At 34.5% G+C, this 27,715-nt stretch overlaps 1 protein-coding gene across 8 annotated transcripts in view; it reads right to left on the reverse strand.

Annotated features, from left to right (window-relative positions):
* The window catches only part of DMD (dystrophin), a 2,125,071-nt gene that overhangs the window by 1,517,569 nt on the left and 579,787 nt on the right, over positions 1–27,715 (reverse strand). For all 8 annotated transcript variants that reach the window (XM_074323908.1, XM_074323912.1, XM_074323913.1 and 5 more), the window contains exon 8: positions 844–1,025. In XM_074323908.1, the coding sequence (XP_074180009.1) occupies positions 844–1,025 (182 nt within the window). The remainder of the gene's footprint in view (positions 1–843; positions 1,026–27,715) is intronic.

The raw sequence follows: 27,715 nt of genomic DNA on the forward strand, positions 1-27,715 counted from the left end.
GGTTGTCAAGGATGTTGCTAACCTTTTTGGATATAGAGGGATTATTTACTATGAATCTGTACCAACTGGACAAACGTTAACCAAGTTTACTATTTGGAAGTGCTGAAAGGGCTGCGTGAAAAAGTGAGACAACCTGAACTTTTCATCAATAATTCATGGCTCTTGCATCACAACACCGCACCAGCTCACACGGCACTGTCTGTGAGGGAGTTTTTAGCCAGTAAACAAATAGCTGTATTGGGACACCCTCCCTACTCACCTGATCTGGCCCCCAATGACTTCTTTCTTTACCCGAAGATAAAGGAAATATTGAAAGGAAGACATGTGGATGATATTCAGGACATCAATGGTGATACAATGACAGCTCTGATGGCTTTGAAGGGTGGACTAGGCACTGGCATCAGTGCATAGCTTCCCAAGGGGTGTACTTTGAAGGTGACTGTAGTGATATTCAGCAGTGAGGTATGTAGCACTTTTTCTCGGATGAGTTCTTGAACTTAATTGTCCGACCTCACACACACACACACACACACACACACACACACACACACACACTATGCTATGTATACAGATAATATATTTGTGTATATATACTATGCTATATACAGAGGGTGCCAAAAAATGTATACACATGACCTGTATTCATCTTTTGTTATCAGTATACATTATTACAATTTTAATACAGTTTTTTCCTTTCTTAAAATGTGTATACAAATGTTTGGCACCCTCTGTATACATGTGTATAGATATTCATAGATATAACAGATTTATATATGTGTCTGATACCTAAAAATGCACATAAAATAGAAAACACCTTTGCCATTAGTTCTTTTGGTACTTTACCTGTTGAGAATAGTGCATTTGATGATGTAACTGAAAATGTTCTTCTCTAGTGACTTTGGACGGCCTTGGCAACATTTCCACTTCCTGGATGGCTTCAATGCTCACTTGTTGAGGCAAAACTTGAAAGAGTGATGTGACGTACATTAAGATGGACTTCTTATCTGGATAAGTGGTGGCAACATCTGTAAGTACATTAATACCACACATCAATTTTTGGTTTCTATATTTGAGCCTCTAAAAGGGGAATGAACAAATCAATGTTACAGGAAGAAGACAGATTAATGAGCACTCGATTGTCCATGAACATCCTCCAGAGACTAATGAGAACATAATAATCAGGACTACAATGCCCTGCCCATTTGGCAGACCAACTGGCAACCCTTGGATATCAGAGGGATTATTCATTATGAATCTGTACCAACTGGACAAACATTAACCAAGTTTACTATTTGGAAGTGCTGAAAGGGCTGCGTGAAAAAGTGAGACGACCTGAACTTTTCATCAACAATTCATGGCTCTTGCATCATGACAATGCGCCAGCTCACACGGCACTCTCTGTGAGGGAGTTTTGGCAGAAAAGAAAGTTCATTTCTTTTCCTTATTCACTGAAAAGCTTCATTCTATAATCCTTTTTCCTACGTCAAATTGCCAAACCAGCCCATCTAAGAGAGGGGTTCTCATTAGATAAGAAACAAAAATAAAAGATTACATCTTCTGCAAACTAAACAGAAATAGTCTCAGAGATATAGAGGAAAAACTGAGGGTTGCTAGATGGGAGGGGGGGTGTGGAGGGAGAAGGTACGGGATTAGAACGTACAAATTAGTACCTGCAATATTGTCCCAGAGATATATGAAAGACAGTTTGGGGAATATAATCAATCAATGGAATTGTAAAGCTATAACAAATGTCAGAGGGGTAGTAGATTGGGGGAGGGGGTTATCACTTTGTAAAGGGTGTAAATGTCTAACTATTCTATGTTTTGTACACCTAAAACTAATAATAAAAAAAGATTACATCTTCCTTTCCATGGAAAGTTATATTAGCATGTCAATTAAAATGGTACATTGGCAATTAAACAATTACACAAAAGAGCTAATGCTTTGGCTTCCAGGAAAGAAAGCTTGCACTTCCTAATCAAATGTTTACTGGCGATTAAGTATGTAAAGAGAAAAATATGTCTCTGTTTTGAAATGAACCATGTATTTTCACAATAAAAATAAAATGAAACAGCTATATACCATATATAATGACTTGTAATGTTCCTAAGGTATAGTAAAAATATTTGTGCAATATAGAGATGATACATTATAGAATTGTGCAGTTGAAACCTACATAATTTGACCAATGTCCCCCCAATAAGTTTAATAAATTTTTAATTAAATTATCATAATATGTTATCCCCTAAGAGTGTTTGATATTAATATGTTTATCCATTACGATCTTATATATATGTAGGAATGAAATAGTAAACAATGACTGTTGAACGACCATGCACTATTGAGTCGAAAGTAAAACGTTTTATTTGGGGAGAAAAATTTGTTTACATTATGCTGCATCTGTTAAAGTTGGCTGTCGCTTTCCTTCTCAGACTTTAGAGACAAATTTAAAAGTCCTTCACATAAAGCTGATGTGACATTATGTCCTTTGCCACATCCAGGAAATGAAAGAAACCCAGCATTTAAAGTCAATAATAATTTGTAATAACACACATAATAAGTGGCAGCTCCTTCAAAAGGTTCTTTTGCTACTTGGCATTACAATTTACCCACTGAGCTCATTCCAGGGAACCAAGATGTAAAAATAATCCTTTATGTGAAGTATATCATTAATCCCAGAAGCGTTAAAACCTAAATCCTGGTAGGAGGCAAAGGCAACTTTGCAGCAATGTGCCAGGCCTTTTTTTTTTTTTTTTTTGCCATAAATTTATTTTAGTATTAAAAGATCTGTTTTAAATAAAATATGTATATTCTGGACAGGTGTTCTGATTATAACTAAAGAAATCTCAAGTCTACTAGCATAAAGGGAGGCTGAAGCAGTCATTTAGTCCATCCCTTCACAAGTAGCAGGAATATGATTAATCAGAACAACTATTTTTAAAGTATTTTTAAAAGAGTTACAGAAGAGGGAAAAGTTAACTAATGTTCCTTGGTCTGCTTCTATCCATAGAATACAGTACTTCTCAATTTTTAATGTGCGTATGAATCACCTGGGGACCTTTTTAAAACCAAAATCTGATTCAGTAAGTCTGGGGTAGAGCCTGAGTCTATGCATTTCCAACATGCCCCCAGGTGATGCTGAAACTGCTAGCTTGAAGAGCATGCTTTGAGTAACAAGAGTCAAAAAAACTACAGGGAAGCAGACTGTTAGACCATCTACCAGTTCACTCTTTCACTCATTTGTTTCAAAAGACACTTATTGGACATGTAAATGTACAAGGGTGAGAGATACAAAGATACACAACGCGTAGTCTCTGCTCCGTATTATAATTGAATTATTAACCGACAGATGATGAAAGTAACCTTTTGCAAGTATTTTTCAAGGAAGAACTAAAGAATATTTTGTGCATGAGAGCTGCCTTTCTAAAAAAAAGTCTTACTAACTTAGCTTTGAAATTCTGAAGCCTAAAATCTCCCTTTCATTTGATCATTGTTTTTCAATTTTTCGTTGTACGGTAGATACCACACTTCACCATATTTCAAAACTCTACAATGTTTTCTTCCTTCTCACTAACAACTAGTAAGTTTTATCTGTGATGAGTGTGATTTAGAATTCTGTTTATTTTTTCAGTGTATTAAAATAAAACCATGCTGTGAGAAAGTCATTGAACAAAGAAGGTTGATCCGTGACTATTTACTGCTATATTATATGCAGACATATAAAACAGATCAAGCATTATTTCTATTGCCCTAAGCAAATGTCTAAAATCATAATACATTTCAACAACAGAAAACATCTTGGAGACGAAAGCAAATATTCATAAATATAAATCATTACGATAAATATGTACTATTTGGCTAAACAACTGACATTTTTGCCCCTATCTATTACCATCCCACCTCTGAGGTTATGTGGGATTCAGCTGTACGAACAGGCAGAATCAATTATTTCTTTCTTTAAAGAAAGGAATTTAGATATTCAAAAATATGTTGTATTCCTTGAACATATATTTACTAGACTTAAAATATTTTAATAGATTATCCAGGAGGTTAACAAGGTAGAGAATTCATGGAGTCTGCTCACAATTTGGACTAGTAAAATAAAGAAGAAGAAAGGTACAAAATAATTGCATTGCAGAACAGAATGTAAAACTCGTTCCTCCAATTGGCACCACCAGTGCTTTAATAGGTACAGAAAAAGATAGAAATTATACATTATTGGAGGACCAGAAAATTCTATATGAATAGGAAACTGAAATAAGTATGTATAGGATTTCATTAGTTGGAAATGGGAAAATGGGGAAAGGTATTCCAGACAGTGGAAAAGCACGAGCAAAAGTGCAGAGGCAGAGACAGATTAGACAGGTTCCGGGAATAATACCTTTGGGTGTCTTAGCCACAGAGAGGAGGACAGTGAATTATAAGATAACATGGGTAGGTTGTGTGTGGAACATTGAGAAATCATCCACAGCAAACTAAAAAATCTAGTCTTAATTCAATAGGTTGGAGAGTAACTAACTACTCTTGAACAAAAGTATAACACCATTAAATTTTTTGTAAAGTAAAATGGTTACGTCCAGAATAGATTATGGAGAAAAAAACAAAACGGGAGGGAAGTAGGTGGCTAGCACCCAATCCACACAGGCGGTGTTAGAGAACTTACATAGGCTGTGTAATGAAAACAAGGGGGTGCATGATAGAAATACTAAGATATGTCCAAAACAACTCATTCAATTTTCAAATCACTTTCTCCATAGTCGTCAAAAATGCCTGTATAAAATAAATTCTGTCCTAAGCCCTGAGGGTATAAAGATTAATAAACTGAGAATGAAATTGAGAAGGTCCGAGGGAGGAAACTGCTTGTTCTTGTAGCCAGGAGAACGAGTAGCCACCAACACAATTTTCAATCTCATTTAATCAATTAGCAATTAACTGCCTACATGGTCTTGATCAGGCTTCCCCAAGTGGCAACCCCACCCTCCTGAAAGTCTGTCAATCAGGAGTGAACACACGCGTCAGTGAACAAAATTCTGAATGCAAACCAATTAACAGTGGTCACACCTGAATAACCAACCAGGCTTCTAAAAGTGACATAAAACTACAACTCTGAATGTTCACAGATTTCTTGACCTCGAGTTTCTCCCCAAACCTAACACTCTATTTTGAGAGACTGTAGTTGACCAACATAGTTCCCTCTTATTTAATTAAGCAACAAACTCAGCTTTGTGTTTTCATATAAAATATTAACAGTTTCATCGTTTCATAAAATTCCAGTGATGAAATTCACTTGTGAATTTAAACTTATCAATGGGAATTTATTAGACGAGAGTGTGATGCAATGAAAGAATAAGCAATCCTCAATCTGACGACTTGGATTTTTCAAAATCTGTACCTATATCTATAAAGAAATACCCTGAACAGCACTTACTACTCTTTCCTCATCTGAGAAATAAAAATCAGAGTCCCAATCTCACCAAAGTGTTGTGAAGGTCAAATGCAATAATGTTTAGAAAAGACTGTACATTTTATTCAACACTGTATTGTTGCTGTATTGCAATTGTGGTGTTTCTGTTAACACAAACAGACCTGGTGGTAGGTCTGTTGATAGGAAGCCAGAAGAAGAAGCTGGTTGGAGGGAAAGGCCATTCCTCATTTATTACATATTTACAAAGCAATTACTATGTGCCATAGAATATGCTTAGTCTATATTCTATTATGAATAGTCAGGGGCTGAGCCACCCAACAAATAATTATGAACTGTATCAAAAGAAATTTCATCACTTGGGGGTAATCCTCACTTATGATAATGGCACAAGATCAATGGCTGGGATTCCTGAGTACCTAAATATTAGGTTGGTGCAAAAGTAACTGCACTTTTTGCAACTATTTTTAACCTTTTAAGCCGCAATTACTTTTGTACCAACCTAATATTTGTTAAGAAACTGAATAAAAAGAGTAATTGAGACCATAGAAATTGATGAGAATTGTATAAGACAGCAACTGACTAAAAAAATAATGTTATAGACAATGAGTAGCACAGCATTTGAGGAGGGTGAGAATGATGGGATGTGATTTACATTTTTTAATTATAAGACATTAAAATGTATGAAGTGAAAGAAGTGGCTGCACCCCCAAAATAAGAACTGAAAATTATATGAAAGTAATCTTTACACTAAAACTCTGCTATAATGGGTTTGTTGCCACAAACGCTTAAATGAATAATTTCTAATATAATATCTGAAACCATCTCAGAATGAAAATGTTGAAAACTCATAATACTGCTAGAATATTTTATGTTATGAATAATAACACTAATTCTGGTGAGTGTTTCTATACTCATCAGAATTTTTATATTGAGGGCTATAATGGAACAATTAAATCATTTGCTGAAATTCTATCATCTTTCAAATGAGGAAATGGAAGCCCACAGTAGTTTGATGGCCATTTCAAAAGCTAGGCAGAATCAGAATTAGAACCCAGTCAGTGTACCACACTTCTCAGTACCCTGCCTTTTCTTTCAGAGAATGGTATCTTAAGTGCATTTGAAAACTGAGTATGTCAAAGTCATTATCTAAATGATTACGCTGCGATGCATGTAGTTCCATTAGCAAACGTTATCTGTATTGCCCAGAATGGTAGTGATTTCTATTTCTAATAAGGAGTAAATACACATAAAAATGCAACATCAGCAGTAATCAAAGGAATATAAATTAAATAAAGATGTAGGTTCTTAATTATATCCCTTTGCCTATCAAATTATCAAAGAATGACAAAAGGATAGCAACCAACGTTGCAGAGGCTTCCATGATTTGGCCAAGCTCCTACTTTGCTGGAAGAGTATCGGTTGGTTCCAACTGTATGAAAAATATTTTGGCAATGTCTACTAAAACCTTAGAAACACTTATATGCAATAACTCAGTAATTTTCCTTCTGGGAATCCATCACAAGCAAATAATCAGTAATTTAAATGAAGATTTTTATAAATTTGATGTGAAATTTAGGGACTATTTACAATACAAAATGTATTTATTATACAAAAAAGGAAAGGATTCAGACCACTCCAGATGGCTTAATAATAGTTAGAGAATTAGAAATGATCAAATACAGGTATATAATTGTATATGAGTATTACAAAGTCATTCAAAATGTTGCTTTTGAAGAATATTGACAACATATGAAAATAAATTCTTTATAATGTAACATCAAAAAATCAGGATGGTGTAATTTCTGTAGACCATACTAATTTTATGGAAAAGACTAGGGAAACAAGACATGGGTGAAATGGGTATGCTGGAGGGATTGAACATAAGTTTTTTTTCCCTTCTTCATCTTATCTCTGTTTTCTACACTCTCTGCTCAGCATTCACTAATTTTATAAGTAGATAATATATTCTGTGTTATAATAAAAGTATCTGTAAATATAAAAAGAACTAATAAAAGCAAAGTTGCACAAAGTTTTCTTTCAGTATGCCCTCACTCCCAAAAAAGTCATTGCGAATGAGTTTGTTAGGAAACTGGTGCCTTCAACAAAACCGTTCTTATCTTGTGCAATCAACCTCCAGAAAGTCTGATTAACCAGCTGCCAGGCACAGCCTTGAAACACCTCTGGGAAATCTAAACAAGAGGCTCCACTGTGGAAACCTCAGGTCAGTTTGCTGCGCAGAGAAAGGCGGGAATTGAAATACTGGATTGTAATGCATACCATGTATAATAAAAAAAGAAGCGGGATTTCAAAGACAGCTTGCATAAATGGTCATTTACAAAGTTTGGTCAGCCTTGTAAGAATTGAAAAAAAAAAAGAAAGAACATCATTTAGAAACCATTATCAGAATAAATCTGGATCTTTTCCCACAGAATTTGTATGAGGGACAAAACAATAAAAATAAATTCACTGTGTAAAAGAAGAGTAATGGGTGAACTGGGAAGCAGAAATTTGTGTTCACAAACCAGACACGGTCAGATAGCTCTAAATATGAAAATGTGAACACATACATGTAGACATAACCAAAATCCTGTGTTCGCTAAACTAACAAAATATACTTATGTGAAATTCTAAAGAACTTATTGCCAGAAGCAAAGCGGGTTATCATTTGAGGTTTACAAGTGAAGAAATTATGTTACAATGTCCTCGGACCTCTAAGCACTAGTTTGCAAGTTGTACACTTGTACGCAATATCACAGCAATGGACTAATTCATTAAAACATTAGATCATTATTTCCAATTTTGATGTTTTTCTTCCAGTACTACATTCTACACATATGTACTTTCCATTTACAAGTCACTGTAAACAATGGATATAGAGCATTCTAGTAAATAACAACTTGCAATGGTCCCCTCAAGTTAAGTTCTTTAACAGTTTACAAGACACAGTCTGCCTTCACTAAATTAAGTACTCCTTAATTAAGCCATTCCACAATTTTAGCATTTCACTCACTGATCCAAGTTGCTTTTATCATCTAATAGCAATGCCTCTCATTAAAGGACTATAAAAGATAGTAATGAAAATAATTTGTATTTGATGAAAATGATTCAGCTTCATAGTAAAATTAATTACAAAAAGCAATGGCTTTTATTTATCCATGAGAAACACTAGATGATTTTTATCTTTTAAACAACCAATTATTCCAGTTAATATGTTTATGGTGTAGATAGAAAAAAACTACCACTATCATCTTGATACAAGTAGAAAACAGTGCTCAAAATGCATAATGATCACCTAGGGCTTAAGAGAGAAAAACAAAAAATGAGGTGCTTACAGGAGACTTCAGATATATTGAAAACTAGTTTAGCTTTCTGGCCATTAACCAAACAATTTTAAAAGTATGTATGAAAATAAACATCATGCATTCAAACCAATAAATAAATAAAATGGAGGTGATGTCACTGATTCGTAAAAGTATTGGACTGACAGTATGAGACACTGAAATACACAGTTAAACACTTATTGAGTTATCACTTTGTGCCAGGCTATATTCTAGTCTGTGAGGATACAGTGGTAGATAAATGAGCCCAGACATCTGTTCTCATGGTGCTTTGTTTCTAATGAGAAATCAAAATCACAAATAAATAATTTCAAACATCCTCAATTTACCACTTGCCAATTTATCCCCATCACCTAGTTCTTTTTGCTTCATTCTATGTATGTGCGTGTATATATATACACACACATATGTATGCGTGTGTGTGTGCGCGTGTGTGTATGTGTATATATATATATGTATATATAAAATGCCTTCCACAAATGCATTCTCTTTGCTGACCTTTGGGTGAGAATTAAATAGGAGTGGGGACACTGACGTGTTAATACCAAACATTCTCACACTGCCTGAAAATAAATGCAACAGAAACTAGTGGGTAACGTCAATTAAATGGAAATTCTCAACCAATCCTGCCCTTACAAGCTTCAAGTAATTTGAATGTTTTTTAACCAAATACCACATGTCTTCTGTGTGCTAGTCAAAGTGAAGTGTTCTGCCTTTAAATTTTGAATTCCAAAATGCCACACATTTCCAAAACTCTCTTTCCCAGCTACTCACTGAGCTTGAACCCCATTAAAATATATCTAGTTTTTATTAGTTTCAGGTGTACAAAACAAGGTAAAAATTAGACATTTACAACCATCATCAAGTGATACCCCTCCATCTACTACCCCTCTGACATCATATACAGCTGTTATCATATCATTGACCATATTCCCTATGCTGTACTTACAAGGAGGATCACGTCATAGGCTGTGTAGGTACCTGACCACTGTGCTACACCCCTGAAGTTGAAGCTGAATAATATTGAATGTCAACTATAACTACACACACACACACACACACACACACACACACACACACAGTCACGGGATGTAGAATACATCTTTTTTTTTTTTTTTTTTTTTTTTTTTTTTTTTTTTTTAATATCCCTGGCCATTTAAAACCTCAGGACTACTTTTCAGTACATGTCCTCTACAACCAGGAGAATAAAAGCTAGCTTGACCTAACAAATAGAAGCTAGTCAGTCAGTGTGGGAGACTATTGATAGAAAAACATTTGTAGTTTCTTAAAATTCTCTCTACATGCCTATTGTGGGAAGATCTATTGGAGTTTCCATTTGAGAGGGGAGTATTTCGTTTCAGTGACATTTAACTCTGCTCCCTTAATTGTCACCTGCTGTTTTTGTGCTTTGCTTTTGATCTAACCAAATTGACTTCTTTTTTCTCCTACGGCTAGAGAAAGTGCCAAGGTTTCATAAGTAACCACACACAATACCTTCTGTAGTAACACAAAATACTCTATTTCTACTTCCTCATTCTCTACAGTTAGAAATGATAGTTGATAAACAATGAGGCCAGAATGAAGATGTTCATTTCATTTGTCACAAATTTCATTGGTTATTACGGTGTCTCTGGTATATTTAGGGATTTGGAAATGTTACTGACGGTGTAAGGGCAGTTACCAGGCAAATCTCTCAATGACAACTAGCTGGAGGCAGAAACTGTATACAAAATCACTTTCTAACAAACATAAAAGTGTATCCACTCCATATCAAAGAGCTTAACCTGCTAGATCAAACATAATTTGAGTAAAGCATGGTTCTGTCCCTTATAGGTAAGAGACTGTGATAAAACTTATTTCTCTATGTCCCAGTTTTTAACTGTAAATTGAGTCATATTAGTATCATGCAAACAGCTAGTGATGGTGTTTAAGAGAGAAAAACGAATACACGCAGTTAATGCTCAATACATATTACCTATTATTTGTCATGAGTATTTCCAATTAGCACATAACTATAACTTCTGAGTTTGCCTACATTTACACATTCATCAAATACTTGTGGGGTGCCTACCGTGTGTAAGGCATGGCATCCATTCACTAGGGAAAGAATGATTTTTGTAATTAGAATGGCTCTATCCGCTAACACCTAATTTGAAATTGGTGGACTATGGGATAAGGCTGAAGGCAAACAACCCAGATGTGAATCACTCATTCATAAATAAATAATCATAAATAAAACATTGATGATTAAAGAGTGGTGTCAGCATCATTTCAGATGACAGATGGTATTATGGCAGCACCAGGTACCACATGCAACATCAGAAGAAGTGTTTAGCAAAACACCCTCACATACAAATTGCAAGATAATTGAAGGCAAAGAGGTTTTCTAGAAGTAATCCCCAGTTTTGTATTCTAACTGCAAACAAGACACAGTGGCCAAACAGCACACATTTGCATATTTCCTAAGCACTGGTGGAGGCATGCTGATGAAACAAACAAACAAAAAGTGGCAGACTTCAATAAAAGTTTCAAATTACAGAGACACATTCTGCTTTTGACAGTACTAATAAAATTTCATTTGAATATGAGCTTGGGGTCTCTAACTTCCACCAATGTAATTGACAGCTCCTAATTATACAGACAATAATATGCATACATGAAAAATAACTTTTAAAATGAAAAATGCAAATGAGAACCTCACAAAAGTGAAAAATAATCAAATGTGAAACAATGATAGAGAAAGGTACAAGTGAAAAAGAATGAGTAATAAAGAAGCATATACTAAGCAAATATTAAGAGAATGGTAAGAATAACTTTTTATACAAGAGAATATAATCAATAATGTTAAAAAAGCATAGAACATAACTCAAATGATTGATTTTCATAGACATTTTTACACATATTCAGCAAGATTAGAGGATGTTACTTTGAATATTAAATAGAATTTTATGTGTGTGTTGAAAAATACTGCGTAAGTGAAGTTTAACACAGAATTAAAAACGCCCTCATCTTTGCACCACAAATCACAGATGTTGACCTCTATCCTGCTCTAATGTGTTTCCCCGAAAGTAAGACCTAACCAGAAAGTAAGCCCTAGCATGATTTTTCAGGATGACGTCCCCTGAACATAAGCCCTAATGCATCTTTTGGAGCAAAAATTAATATAAGACCCGGTCTTATTTTCCTATAATATAAGACCAGGTCTTAACTTTCAGAGAAACACGGTACTTGTTCTTTTCTTCTCTTACTATTAAAGTGTTCTCATTCCAATTAAGAAAAATCTCTCTACCTAAACTTTTCACTTGTCTTCTATTGAATCATCAATCGAAAGATGGCTTGTCAGCGGACAAACATGCTTTCTTAACTCCCACTTGAAAGATAAAGCAAATAAAAAGCAAACAGAAAAACCATGGGTATTGTAGGGGTTCAGGAGTCACTCCAAGATGCGCCTCTGTGGTAAGCAAATCTAAAGGCAACCAAGACCTTGTGAGCTCAAGAGAAACTTCTACCCCCAGCTTAACTACCTAGAAGAATTTGAATTAGAGGCCTTGCCCATAATAAGAGATTATCAGAGATATCTTTTTTATGACCTATCTATAGCGCAGGACAAACTTCTAATTACTGAACATCTGCTCTAATTGTTGCGCAATGACCTTCCTCCCCTCTGAAGTCCCAAGTGATCCTAAGCTCAGAACATCATATATACCGCATTTTCCCATTTTGTCTTTGAACCTCTCGTGTATGTGGGGCCTCTGACTCCCTTATGTATGTGTGGTTCCCATACATACATATGTAATTAAATTTGGTCCTTTTCTCTTGCTAATCTCTCTCATCTTATTTGATGATTAAAGCAGCCGAAAGAACGTTGAGGGTAGAGGATCCTCCCCCACAGTACCCTGGTAAACCAGTACTCCAACAGAAAAACAAAAAACAAAGAAACAAGCACAACAACAACAAAACCCCTGCTGTGTAGTGTTGGCCAATTTCCCTAGTTTAAATCCTCCCACCCTGGATGATTTCAAATTACCAATAGTTAACAACCTGTTGGCATAATTCCTGAATATTTCACAATCTGCTCTCATGAACCTGTAGAATCTCGCCCCACCAGTACACTACAGTACCTGTTAATAGGGTTACTCCCTTGGTTTTCCATTTGCTTCCATCTCTCTGTTCCCCTTCATAATAAAACCTTTCAAAGGTTTCAGCTACACTCTTTGTACAGACTTTCCTACCCCCAACCCCTTCATTCAGCTCACACTTATCAAGTATCAATATAAGCTAAGCGCTGTTCCAGATGCTGGAAATACAGCAGTGAACAAAGCCATGACGCTGCTCTCATGAAGCCTAGATTTCAGTTGAGACATAAACAATAAATAAAAACAAATCTCCAGCCTCTCAGCTTTCAAGTGCTATAGAGAACAATAAAATGATTAGGGAACCGGTGGAGTCAATATTTTAAAGAGGATGAGCTCAGAAGGCTTCTCTGGGTCATACTGGACGAGAGAACTGGCTTCTGGCTGCCGACTCCATTAATAGCTACAATGTAGCCAAGCCGAATGGCTGTTGTTTTACTATCTCCATGTTACTCTGTAGCTCTCAGTAGCACTCTCATTCTTAAACTGCTTTCTTTTTCTTGGATTCTTTGACACTGCATACAGAGGGTGCCAAAAAATGTATACACATTTTAAGAAAGGAAAAAGCTATTAAAATTGTAATCCTCAATATATACCAATAACAAAAGATGAATACAAGTCACATTTGACGTCTGCAATTACAAGAGGTGCTCAAAGTGGTTACCATCAGCATCCAGACACTTCTGATTATGGCGAACTACTGTTTGAGCGACGTTGAGCAAACGTTGACTTCCACACATTTTTTTGGCACCCCTGGTATTTCATGTTTTATACCCATCTAGCTACACTTTCTCAGGCTCTCTTTCTAGCCCAACCTGTTTCAAAGAGATGAAATTTTGGAGAGAATTAGAGGTTAGATCTGGGTCTTCTCTAACTATACTTACTCCTTCCTAGAGCGGTATCATCCAATTTTCCTTCTCTCTTTTAAACATTTCCTAGATGCTAGTGATTCCCAAACAACTATCTACAGCTGAGACCTCTCACCTCAGGAGGTATCTCAAATTTGCTACATACATAATGAGGGTCTCAGTTTCCTTCAAAACCATTAGTCTCCCCATTAATCACCATCTATGAATATGGCAACAACATTCATCCATTGTGTCAGGCTGCAAATTTAGGAATTATGTTTGAGTTTCCTTTTTTTTCATTCCCTCATTTGATCCATTAGCAAGCCTTGACTTCTCTGCCTCTAAAAGGAATACATGCATCCATTTATCTTCATGTTCACAATTACTGTTTCACTCCAGCCATGATCCTTGCCTTCTGAGACCATTATATTCATATCCCACCTGTTTTCATGCCTTTCAATCCATTCTGCAAGCAACAACTAGACGTATCTTTTGAAAAACACAAATTAAATTACAATACCCTCATCTGTAAAACCCTCAAAAGCTTCTCATTTCTTTAGAATAAACCCAAACTACTTCCATGCCCTACAAGGTACTACATGACCCAATCCTGCACACTTAGCTGACGGCACTCTAATGGCCTCTCTCTTGTCCACTACCTTTCAGATATATTGGCCTTGTTTTCTTATCTGAAATAAGACAGGCCCTTTTATACCTCTTGGTCTTTACACCTGCTGTTCTGTACCTGGAATATTTTTCCCATCTTTTTGCACTTTTGATTCATTCTCATCCCTTAGGTTTTAGCTCATACGGCAGCTCATTGGCGATGCATTTCTTGATCACCCTATTTTAAGAAGCCCACTCCCTTTCCCTTTATTTCACATTGACTTATTTCCTACATAGCATTTGTCACAAACTGTAATTATTATGCTTATTGCTCCATTCCTTTGTTATCATTTGTCTCCCTGCAATAATATAAGCACTCCAAGGGCAGGAATTTTCTCTAAATTATTTTACCACTTGCTGACAAATAGTAGGTACTCAATATGTATTAAGTTAGTAAATGAATGAACGAACAAATAATTATGGCTGCAGGGAATAAAGTTTCACTTCAGTGAAGTGAACACAGAGTAAGACTCATGTTGAAAATTGAAAACTGGTTAAAGGGGAAGAAAACACTGTAACAAAGAGGAGCTGGCAGTATTTACCTCCCTCCGAAATTATGTTAAAGAGATTCAGTTTGATATTTCATTACTTTTCATAGAGCACCAATTCTGTACAAGGAATTCTGTTTTCTCATTTACCCTTCAACACTCTCTTAGGAGTTAAGAAGATTGTACAAAGTCATGTAACTAGTCAATGATAGCCTGATGAAAGCAGATAAAAAGGAGACTCCTGAGTTCACATCCCAGTTCTCCCCTTTTGTGATACTGGACAAGCTCAAACAGGCTGAGCCTCAGCGTCCTAATGTGTCACAAAAGTTTTTCTTCAATTATTGATCCCATTCTCATAAATGAGACTGGATTTGTACAAGATCTCTAGCTCTAGAAAATTATCAGATTTTTTTTTTTTTTTAAGTAGTAGGGAAAGCAGCATTCACTTCGAAATGAGAGAGCATTAGCAGGTTAATCAAGGAGACTATGAGTGATGATAACAAAGTTAGTCCATTTTTAATTCAGATTGAAACTATTCAAGCTAATAATACTCGAGGCACAGGAAATTAATGTTTTATTCATTGTATCTATGCTTTGGCAGATTCTACAAAACAGCACGGTGCTCTGCATAGAAAAGACATTCAAAAATCACTGACAGATACCAACAGAAAAATTTGTTCAAGTCCTCTCTGAAACTCCTTAAAACTGGGATTAAGCAGATTTCTCAGAATGAGAAAGGGATTCAGTTAAGAAAGAAAGAAAAATTAGGCATAATAAAAGCACATTTATAAACAATATGCTTACTTACATAACTACTGTACGTGTGTGTGTGTGTGTCAGATGAAAATCCTTTGACTAGAGATTAGTAACATCAAAGAATGGGTAGAGAAAAGAAAAGGTTTTATGTACCTTCTCATTTCTATTTCCATTGTTAGATGTTCATTTTTCCTATCTGCAATTTTAAAATTCCTTCTCTCTTTCCTACTGGCTGGACATGGGTTAAAACTAATACACTAAATATTATAATAGCTAAGCTTCTTGGCACGGCTTCTGGTTCTTCTTGATTCTGAAATTTTGGCTTATCTCAAATATCTTTCCATCAGGTTGAATTCTACAAACATGGGCTTAACTTTCCTGATGACAGTAAGCCCGAGCTTGGTATATAACCAGCTCAGTTACCAAACCCTGCAAAGCCTGTCTTATGACCCATAACTTTAGACCCTATTCACGTTCTGATCTCAGATTGACCAAATGGGCCTCATTTCAACTCTTACCATGATGGGGAGCCTGTAATTTGAAAAGAAACCTCTCCCTCAGAGGAAAAAGGTCAGATTAATGCTCTTGGGCTCCAAGAGTTAATCTTTCAGTTCTTCCTGATTTTCCTTTTATTAGTTTGGATATAATCCTTCACTTGTAAATATTTTTATTGCAAAAGCAATACATGCTTATTGTAGTGGAAAATTAAAACAGTGCAGAAGTATATATAAAGCGAACAATGTAAATAACCCACATCTCTACAACACTCCATGCCATTATCTAGAGGTAATACTTATTAGAAGAAGTTATGCTGTCTGTTTATGCATCCATTTATCCATCCATCTATCCATCTGTCCATTTAGCAATCCATTTATTTATTCATCTGTCTATCTAATCAGATCAAACTACATACACACTACCTATATATTTAATTTCCTACATACCTTCACAGAATGTGCTCAGGTAGTATAAATTCAAAGCCTTGTTCTACAACTCATTGGCTCTATATAATTTTGGAAAAGGACCTAATTTCTTCATGTCTTCATGCCTTCATCTAAAAAATGGAGCTAAGGCTTTTGACATAATTAAAATATAAGTACTTTGAAAAATGCTTATCAAATAGTTAAGTTTTCAGCAAAATGCAGCTTAACCTATATAGATAGACATAGATATAGATGTACAGATGTATAGAGAGATATATAGCTATAAATGTATAATATATATGGTGGGGGGAAGGGGAAGAAAGATAACTACAAAATTTCTATTTAAAAGTTTCTAAGTTGTTCTTCCATCACAGGAAACATGGGGACTATTTCCATGAGCCCTTATGATCACAGGATACTGTACTTTGCATTTCTTTATTAGCAGTGTTGTGCTTACTTTTGTTTGGATTGGTTATTTGCAATTTCTTAAGTGGACATTCAGATCATATTCATCCACTTTTCAAACATTGTTACAATATATTTGTGCCTATGAATTGTAGGAGTTTTATCGTAATGGGATTATTAATTCTATACTATCAGTATAATTCCCCAGTCTGTCCTGTTTCGTTACTTTTACATGGTGTCTTTTGCTGTAGAAAAGATTTTACTTCTCATGTTGTTAAAGCTGTCAATTTTATTTTACAGCTTCTGAGTTCGATGTCACCTTAATATTATTAAAATATTCTTCTACAATTTAATATATATTTTTAAAGTTTACCTATTCACATTAAATCATTATTATCTGAAAATTCTTTTAGCATTTGTTGTAGAACTGGATCATCATTACGTTTTTCTTTCCAAACAATGTCAAAGATTTTAATTTAATTTACTGGTTAACCTACTTTTTCTCTATTGCTCTAACATGGTACCTTTAAATAATAAATTTACCTAAATAAAAAGAACTTTTGTCAAAATATCTATTCTGTATCATTAAACAATTTCTCTATATCATGTCATATTGTGTCAGTATGTTATGTTATGAAATCTATGAAAGCAAGTCATCTATCTGAAAATAATTTCTTTACTATTATCATGCATTTATATTTAGACCTAATTTTAGAATTACCGTGACAGCGGCATTGCTCCTCCCTTTTATGTGATTTATTTTTAGTATGTTCACCCCTACACATCCCTGTCCTTCTCTGCTTGTTCCCTAGGTGACTGACCCCTTTCAATAAAGCATCTCCTGGTATCATTTGCTGGCTGTATTCCAGTTGCATTAAGTCAATGGAAAGGACCAGCTGGAGATTCAAAGAGAGGGAAAGAGAAAGCTGGGGAAATTTTCTTCCACAAGCTCTCTGCTTCAGTTATGTCTTATAGTAACTGCTTCCTTCCAACAACTACAGTTCCCAATATATGGTTCTACCTCCAGTACTGCAGCTCTCTTTGAACTCCGTTAACCTCCATTCATTTTGTTTGTCCCCTTTCCTTCTGAGCCCTAGGAATACTAAGAGCTTCTTACTGTTGCTCTCTCCAGGTGACTCATTTTCACCTCTCTGTTAATATATCTCAGTAAGTGTCTTTGAATAAAATTCTCTTCAACTCTCTGAGGTGAATTGTGTTCCTTGCTGGGATTCTGTAATACTTTCTAAAATAATACATAGATGGAGGATGGATGGATGGATGGATGGATGGATGGATGGATGGATGGATGGATTTATTACTATGTGCACGTATGTGTGTAACCATATCTTGATTAAAATTATTTTGAATGTACAGATTCTTAGAGAAAACTAGCATTTTCATCACATATGTCTCTTCTTTTCCTCATGTCTTTATTTATGTACTTAAAATTCAAATTTAAACTTTCTCCAAATAATTCTTACATTTTCTGGTGCAATTTCCTTCTGAGAAATCTCCAGATTATGTAGTTATTCTGAGTAGGATTTTATTATTTATATTTTCTAATTGTCAATGTGCTTTTAAATAAGGAGAAAATCATATTGTTTTCAAATGATGATATTTTAGTCCATCTTTTCCAATATACACACCTCATCTTTTTTTTTATTGTCATATAATGTTTACTAGGTTCTCTAGAACAATAATGAACAATAACACCAATAAGGAATATCTTTGAATGGTTTATTACTTTAATAAGAATTCTTCTAGCATGTCAACATAAGGAAGTTTCCTTCTATTCCTGTATTAGTAGGAACTTTTCTCAGGACTTGGTAATAAATTTTAGCAAATGCCACAGGATATATTATTTCTTTTTTTTCTGGGAGGATTGACTAGTTATGGTTTCCTGGCCTTCCTTAAGAAAAGAACAAAGATTAAATGTTACTTGTTTACTGTCTTGCACTTCGTTTTGAATTTCATTATTAATAAATATGTTATTTCATATAAACTTATCAAGTGAAAGCGCTGAATTTCATCCCTTGAAAAGTTTTGCCTATTTCTCTTTAAAATGTATGGTACATATGGATGAAATCTCACCTGTAGCAAATAATTTCTCTAGCTAATAATGTTTGTATTTTAATTTAAACTAAAGTGTAAATAATAACTATTCATGTTTAAGTGCTTCATTTAAACAAAATTAATCTTTCATTGATGCATCCTAAGATGGGGGAGGAGTCTATATCCCTGATAAAATAATAGTTTGATTCATTTACCTACATAAGTAGTCACTCAATTAGCAAAGGTAGGAGAAAAGCTAATTCATAATCCCTAACTGTAACTGGACATAACAGGAAATAGAGTGAATCCCCATTGTTCCTCTGTCATAATTACATAGCAATGACCCTCAAATTCTATCCACACTCATTTATCACTGTTGGCATCCGCACATTCTTATGAATTAAAAAATAATTAAACTACAACAGGTTAGGCATGTATGAGCAAAGAAAATAGCTTGAAATAGAAAATGCTGCAAGTATTCAGATAATCTTGATAGAGCTAAGCTTTTAGAGGTTAATATGAACCAAATGCAAATTAGCCCTAAGATTGAGATTCTTTTTCAATTTCTCATTATAAACTTGTTACTCTGTGTGAGTGTTGTGTGATGAAGAACGAAGTAGATTAAATTTTCCGTAAAGAGTACATATATTGCCAAGAAACCACAGTCAACTAATTCTATAATTCTGAGTCTTTGCCCTAAATGAATTAAAAGAAAAACAAAAAATGGAGTGGAGTGTTGCAATTTTTAAATTAATTATGATAATATGCATTTGACTCCAAATATTAAACTAGAATAACAGAAACAAAATTCTATTTTGTCACAAATTAATCTTTTAGATTTTGTACAGATGCACATTATTCTTTGAGTATATTACATGTGGGCTTACTTTTGTGTTTTCATTTAAGTTATTTTCACTGCCAGGATTATGTGGTCCTATTTCTTTTCATTTATTTAACTGAATAAATGTCATCAATTCATCAATGTTCAGGTGCTGTGGAGGCAATTGTTTCCTTGAACACCACAAGAGCTCAGTACATAATAATATCTTTCAACCTCTGAACTTTAATAGCCAGGTGGATGCTATCAGACACTACCTTGAAATTCAAGTTTACACACAGAAACACACACACACACACACACACATACACACACACATGTACGCACACTTGTGCGAAGTGCAGGTATTAAAAAACTATTTTTGAATGACCTGAGATACTTTAATAGAATTTTAAGAAAACAGTGACTTAATGACATTGTGATTATCAGTCAATGTTTTTCTTAAAGGTAATTCATCCAGAATGTACTGGTACCTACTGAATGCCAGGCTCTGGTACTGGTTGGTGAAGAAAAATACTGGACAAGACAGACACAGCCCCTGACCTCATAGTGCTGACAGTGGACATGACATAAATTAATTCTAACATGTAAGGCCATAGAGTGTAGCTTTTCCTTTATTTTATGTATTTAATTTTTTTAATACTAAAAAGCAGTAAATTAAATATATTAAGTAAATAAAATATCTAAGTACGACCATTTATAATGAAAGTAGTGAAACAAGAAAATAAAGACATTAGAATTACTTTGACATTTTATGTCTGAACAAGCAACTACATAGTCATCACATCTGTTTTATAAGTCAAATCAAATCTTTACAGAACAGTGTTTCTCAACCAAGTTTCTTTATTGTTACTACTTTTTCTATTTTCTTTCTTTAGACTGGAGGGGGACCAATAAGAAATTTTAGAAGATGATGTTTTCTTTTTTTTTTACCTCCCTTTCTTCCGCCTCCCCACCCGCCGGTTCAAGCCACTGTTTCTCAGTCTAGTTGTGTAGGACACAGCTCCTTGGCCCATGCTGGTATTATGAGCCTTGCGCTCTCCTCACAGCAGCTCAGGGCAGCACACAGCAGCCTACAGCAGCTCACGCCAACCTCCGGCTGCTCAGGGCAGCCCAGCTCCAGGGAGAGCTGTTCTTTACAATCTTAGCTGTAGAGGGTACAGCTCACTGGCCCATGTGGGAATTGAACCGGCAACCTCATTAGGAGCTCAGCACTCCAACAACCTGAGCCACCAGGCAGGCCCAAGATGATGTATTTTCAATGTATAATACCAAGCCTGACTCAATTTCACACTCATTAAATACTTGTGGAAAAAAATTTTAAATGGTCACAGGCAGAGACATCCAGCTCTTTGTTCTTTTGTCACATAATGTGAATTACTTACATTCCCTTTTTCAGTTATTCGTTTCTTAGCCCACATCTAAATCAGAAATTTCATCTATGTAGGAATAGCATTCTATTTTCAAGTTAGCCCCCATATGGATTTTTTGTGCCTTTGTATAAACTACTTAAGTCCTAACCTTACTGTCTCAAAACATGATGTTGAAAAACAGAGAAAATGTTTTTTGCAATTGTCAACACTTGTGTATATAAATTATATGTGAATTTTAAAAAAACTGGTTATATATATCTGGATCAGATTTATTTTAGATACAATTAAAAGGAACAACACATATTACAATATGTGAAATGAAAAGAATTAGATTCAACACTTGACAAGTCAAATTTAATGCATACCTTAAAACGACGTACAGTGTTACTTCTTGAGGAATTTCCTTAAAAATATTCAAATTAAAAACTATAAATGTACAAGAATTGTGATTTTTAAAAGAATAATATACTCCAAATTAAATTGGACTTTTTTCCTGCAGAAACTAAATGAGGTTAATACAGTGGGTGAAATGAACATAATTTACAAGGCCATTAGAGCTGAAATACTTCAATAAGAGGTGTGATCACAACATACAGTGAATGTTTAATTTTTTTTACATTTATTACAGTAAAAGACACACTGCCATAAATCCCCATCAAAATACTCCCTCTCATTTTGAACACACTTATCCCATCATTCCTGCCACTTTCTGAAGCAGTTCTGGAAGTCCTCTTTCGTGAGTGTCTTTACTTCATCCTCCATCATGACAACACTCTGTGTCACACATCGCTTCTGGTATATTGCAATTTCTGTCAAATAAAAACGTTACAGTGCATCCTCATCCACCTGATTCACTGGACCTGGCACCGTGCAACTTCTGATTCTTCCCCAAAGTCAAAATGACGATGAAAGGAAAACATTTTGAATCAATTCAGGACATGAAGGCAGCTACAACAAGTGCAACTAAGACACTCACAAAAGAGGACTTCCAGAACTGCTTCAGAAAGTGGCAAGAATGATGGGATAAGTGTGTTCAAAGTGAAGGGGAGTATTTTAAGGGGGATTAATGACAATGTGTCTTTTACTGTAATATTTGTTTTATTTATTCACCGTGCTGTTTGATCACACCTCATACATTTCTGTTCAGTTCTTATCCCTTTTATAAAGTTGGTTTATGAAGAAATATACAAGCCTAGAGTAGTCCACCAAGGTATGTGTTTTTATACGATTATTTCACACAAAATGGTCACTGACCATATGTATTTTGTCTAGGCTTTTACAGAGAGGAGTTGTTAACATAATTCATTTACAATTTAGTTAGCAAGCAAACATGTTACATTGAATTATACTCTTGAAATAATGTTTATCAAACCAATGTGAAATACATTACATCCCATAAAATGAATGAACACTGATCAAATTATACAGCTGAACTATGTAGCTCACATATCCCAAAATATTTAAAATATAATTTTATACAATCACTAAATAAGTCTCAAGTTGCAAAGGGTTTTCATAAGCACAAATTAATGACTTTCTGTCATAGTATCAACTTATTCCAGAGGTTTATGATGGTAAATTAAAAACTGTAACCTCTTCTCATAGTTTAGATCAATAATCATTCAAGTCTTTTTCTAATCATAAAAGCATAAGCTTTACAATGCAATTTAAATGAGAATACATTTTTATCTTATGTTGATTATTAGCATGATCTTTAACATCTTCAAGTAGCTGGAAAAAGAGAGCTATCAAAAGCAGAATCCTTTTCGTGGGATCAGAAAACTCTAGTAAACATCATAGTTTATAGCTAAGACAGCATGAAGTATAATGCCTTAGACAGAGATAGTGTTTAATGAATAGCTGTTGCTTTGTTCCATTTATGTAACACAATAAATCAAATAAAGAATAAAATCTTAATCCTGGGTTTATACTCTCAACTTTCTTCATAGCCATTTCTGCAATGGTAGCTAACAGGAGAGTTTCCTCTATTCCGGATGAAGTCCCTTATATGCAAGCTTGTTCTGGAAATTTTAATATTCTAGATTGGGTAGTATGGCCTAAAATGGGGTTCCCACTGCTGAGTGCTCTATCTATCTATCTATCTAGTCTTATCTAACATCTCTCTATCAATCAATAAATCATATTCATTTACGACCTCATTACATCTATATTTCAGACTAGGGCTATATATATGTAAGTATCTGTATGTTTATATGTGTGCTGTGATTCAAAAAAAATAGTATGAAATATATAATGACACATTCTTTTCCTTTAAAATATGCAATTCCTGTAAAAGATGTTATCTCTTATTCTAAATTAATATTTTAAGATATCCTCATGTATGTTTTGTCCCATATATATGCTACACTCCTATTACAGCGAAAGAATCTACACAATCTGACATTTATATGGAATAAATGACACTGCTAGAAACTATGATACTGTAGGATTATCAAGTCAACCAATGAACAAAAGTCATTTTATTTTTTGATCAGATCCTAGTTTGATAAATAAGAAAAGGTCATATTCACAGTGTAGCTTGTGAATGTCTCTCATAATAGGTTAACATATTATGTTCACATAGTCAGTTCATATAGTACAGTATTGAATCTATACTGCAATCTAGTATTTAAAAAACACAGGTGTCACAAGACCATACGCTGTGATGAAAAATTGACTTCTGTCAATGTCAGGTTATATCTAGTTGACCGTTACATGACTCTCATGTGGACTGCTTTTACCAAATATATCTTGCCAATGACTTAGAAGTTAAGGTATAAAAATACAGCTATTGTAATAAAAGATGTAACAATGCTGGAAAGAACAGCTCTTAACATGTATAATAAAATCTTACTATGAATGTTGTAACTGAAATAATACTGAAACCAAAAAGATACAATTTAATAGATATTAAACTCTGGAGTTAATATTGTGAAGAACAGTTATAAGGACTGCATGGATTCAGAAAATATATGAATGGGAATCAGACCGTTTGAATTCTACTTCTAGCCCTAAATCTTACTAGATAGATGTAGGTGGTATGACTACCGTGATGGTAAGTAAAGTGATGGTAAGTAAAGGGTACCAAAAGCAAGACCTGTGAATACAGGTTTTAGATTTTCATCTTGGAGATGGTGAAGACATAATGACTTCTTTAAATAGTGGAAGGCAATCATAGTTCCTCTTAAGATGAGTAAAATCAATGTGTGAATGTTACAAACATACAAATTCCTTTTCAATGTAAGAAAGAACTTTCAGTTGATATCACTTTTAATAATTAGACTTGACTAGTAGGTATAAGACAGGATCTGATTTAGAAACACTTTGGATTGGCAGAGGGATTCAATTTGAGAATGCTTTTGTATCTGTCATCTGCACTAGAGAAGGTGTTCCAGACTGCTTAATACATTGCTTTGGACGATGTACTGTCCCTTATTTTCACATACATTATTTCATCGATTTGTCTTTTAAAAACTCTGTGAAGTCGGAGGAATAAGAACTATATAGAGATGAATTCAGTGAGACCTAGACAATAAAAATGGCTTCCTAAGACCACTGAGCTTGTAAGCGGCAGAGCAGAACTACTTCCAACTCTAAATTCTAATTAATGTTCAAGCAATTAACAAGACCACTTAGCAAATTCATTTACTAGAATCCTGTTTACACCGCTATAATCACCTTAATTAATTTCTTTTTATGTCAGGCCTCTGCCTGCATTGATGTGATTGGTCTCTGGCAGTGAGTACTAAAAGACCTGACTTCTCCATGTTACTTTTTTTTTTTTTTTTAAATCAGTATTTCCATAGGACAATTCCTGCAAACATGCCTTCTCTAACTTAGGATGTATGTTACCTTTCATAACAGAGATAAAAATTGGGTTAAAATTCAAGTATTTGTTAATGATTCACTCTTGAACATTTTACAGACTTGTACTGTATATATATTATATATGATATAATAGATATACAAACACATATATGCATATTAACCTTTAAAATATATTCCAATTCACTTTTATTTGCCAAGTTAGGCTACTGAGAAACATGGACAAAGGAGTAGAAAATACACTACATAGGACCATTATCAGACTTGTTTTCAATTTAAATAACTTTTTTGGTAATGAAATCTCCAGTTTATAAAGCGATTACTGCCTGTCATGAAGAAATAATGAGCTTGTATTTCTCAGCTGTGTGTAAACTGCATGCATTTTATATTTCTAAAGAGAAGCCTCTATCAATCAATATTTTGAGAAAATGACAGTGCTCAGTTAGGCAGGGATTGTTACTGAAGCTGATAAATGTTTACCCTTCACTGGAGACTGACAACTAGCATATGACACAGACTCCTTTAGTGCTTTTATACCGCTTACATTAAAAGCTTTCTAGGAATATAAAATTCAAAAATGTGATTTTAATGTAAAACTGCTTTCAAATTTCTTGTTAGGAAGCTTGCCAGTCACACCAGAGGTCAATTCTGAGAAGTAAATAGGTATTATATGTACAAGATAAAAAAGTGAAGAAAGAAATTAAAAACAAATACAAGCCACTGTTGTACACGGTCAAAATATAATAAAATATTGTTCAATGATTGTACTGCGAGGTGAACATCCAAATGTATTTTCATAAATGGAGTCCCAGCTACCTTTGTAGTTTGTTTAGGGCAACTTTAACAGCAGGAGTTTCCCTAAAGCAGGCTAAAATCATTTAATCCATGACTGCTTTTTATACAGAGCTGATTTATTTGAACTTAGAGAACAGTGGACCACGTAACTGTCATGTTAATATTCTAAACTGAGCTAAATTATGTTAGCAACGAAACTTGTCTCATCATACGTTTCACCTTGGCCTATGAGAGAATGTGATAGTTACGCTAGTAATTGACAATCAGTAAAAGCAGTTATTTTTGAAAATATACAATGTACAGAAAATAGCACTTTCCTGCTCCTCATTTGCCTGTATTTTTTTAAAACCTCTTGGCTTGAGTGAGAACTTCCTGTTGGAAATGTTTGTTCTTCTCAGCCTTCTCAGCTTTCATTCCTTGTTTTTTCATCTTTCTTCCCTTTTCTCAGTTCTTAAACTGAAGAAGATCTGAACTTGACAGTAACTACCTCAATACATTGACAGTCTTTCTCCTTTAATTTGCCTAAAAAATCCTTTTATTTACGTAGGTGCTAGGGCACAACTGTAAACAAAAGATTCAATGGATATTTTCCTCATGGAACTTATATTCTAGCAAAGGATACATACACGTAAAGCAGGTAAACTCAGTACTTTGTGGCATATGTCATATTATACGGGAAACGAATGATGCCAAATATTTAATCTTCTGACACAAGGTCAACCATTAATCTAGCATTTCAAATTCAGGACCATTACATGTTAATAAATATTTGGGCTCACTTGTCTATATACTTATATTCTGTCTCATTTCAGAAGCTTATTTGTGGTAGCTTTGCATGTTAAGTGATTCCCTAAGAGCAGCACGGTATCCTGCCATCTCTTATCTCAACCCTCCAAAAAATCTATCACTTACATTTCCAAAGTTTTATAGATCATCTCAGCAGATCCCATTTCTTTCACTTCTTGTTAAAAAGAAATACACTAAATTTAACAGAGGATCATAATTATCAAGATGAAGACTTGTATCTTTGTAGAGTTAGCTCCTAGTGCTTTCCATACTAAGAAGGCCAGAAAAGTATATTTTCTCATTCGGTCTTTATGAATTGAATAAGTATGATATTCCTTTCACTCTTTTCTTTAGCATTAGGCAAGTCATTACTGCAAGCCATTTGACATTTTTGAAACATGCATCATAGTACCTACTGTGTACTGAACAATTTTCTAAGCACAACAGGAAAACCAAAACATGTATAGCACAGCTACTGCTGTTAATAAGCATAGTCCTGAACCTATACTTAACATTTGGCTAAAAAATTACAGCTGATTTATTCACAAAATTCACTTTGGGAAACTGCAGTCATCAGCTCCACAAGTTAAAATCTAAGGGGACTTTAAATAAATGTGTAAATCTGTAATCCAATCCATGATAGTTAAAATATATCAGAAAAGACCAACGTAGGACCAAAAAATAATATAAGGTTTCCTGAAAAAAAAAAATAGAGTATTTGAACAGGAAGTAGAACTAGAGGGCTGTAAAACAGAAGAAAGGCTTTCCAGGCAATAGGAGAAAAGTTGAACTAAGTTTAACAACTAGTGCTCATCACAAGAAAAAAAAATTGTAGCTAGGTATGGTGATGGATGTTTAACTAGACTTACTGTGGTGATCACTTTGCAATATATACAAATATTGAGTCATTACATCATACACCTGAAACTAATATAACGTTATATGTCAATCATATCCCAATAACATAAAATAAGATCCCCGTATTTGGGACATGGTAAGAAGCCTGCCCCATGCTTACAACTAAGGAGAGGAGTAAGAGATAAGACAAAAGGAAACAGTAGAGG

This window comes from Rhinolophus sinicus, chromosome X (genome assembly GCF_036562045.2).
Source record: "Rhinolophus sinicus isolate RSC01 chromosome X, ASM3656204v1, whole genome shotgun sequence".
Classification (NCBI taxonomy): Eukaryota; Metazoa; Chordata; class Mammalia; order Chiroptera; family Rhinolophidae; genus Rhinolophus; species Rhinolophus sinicus.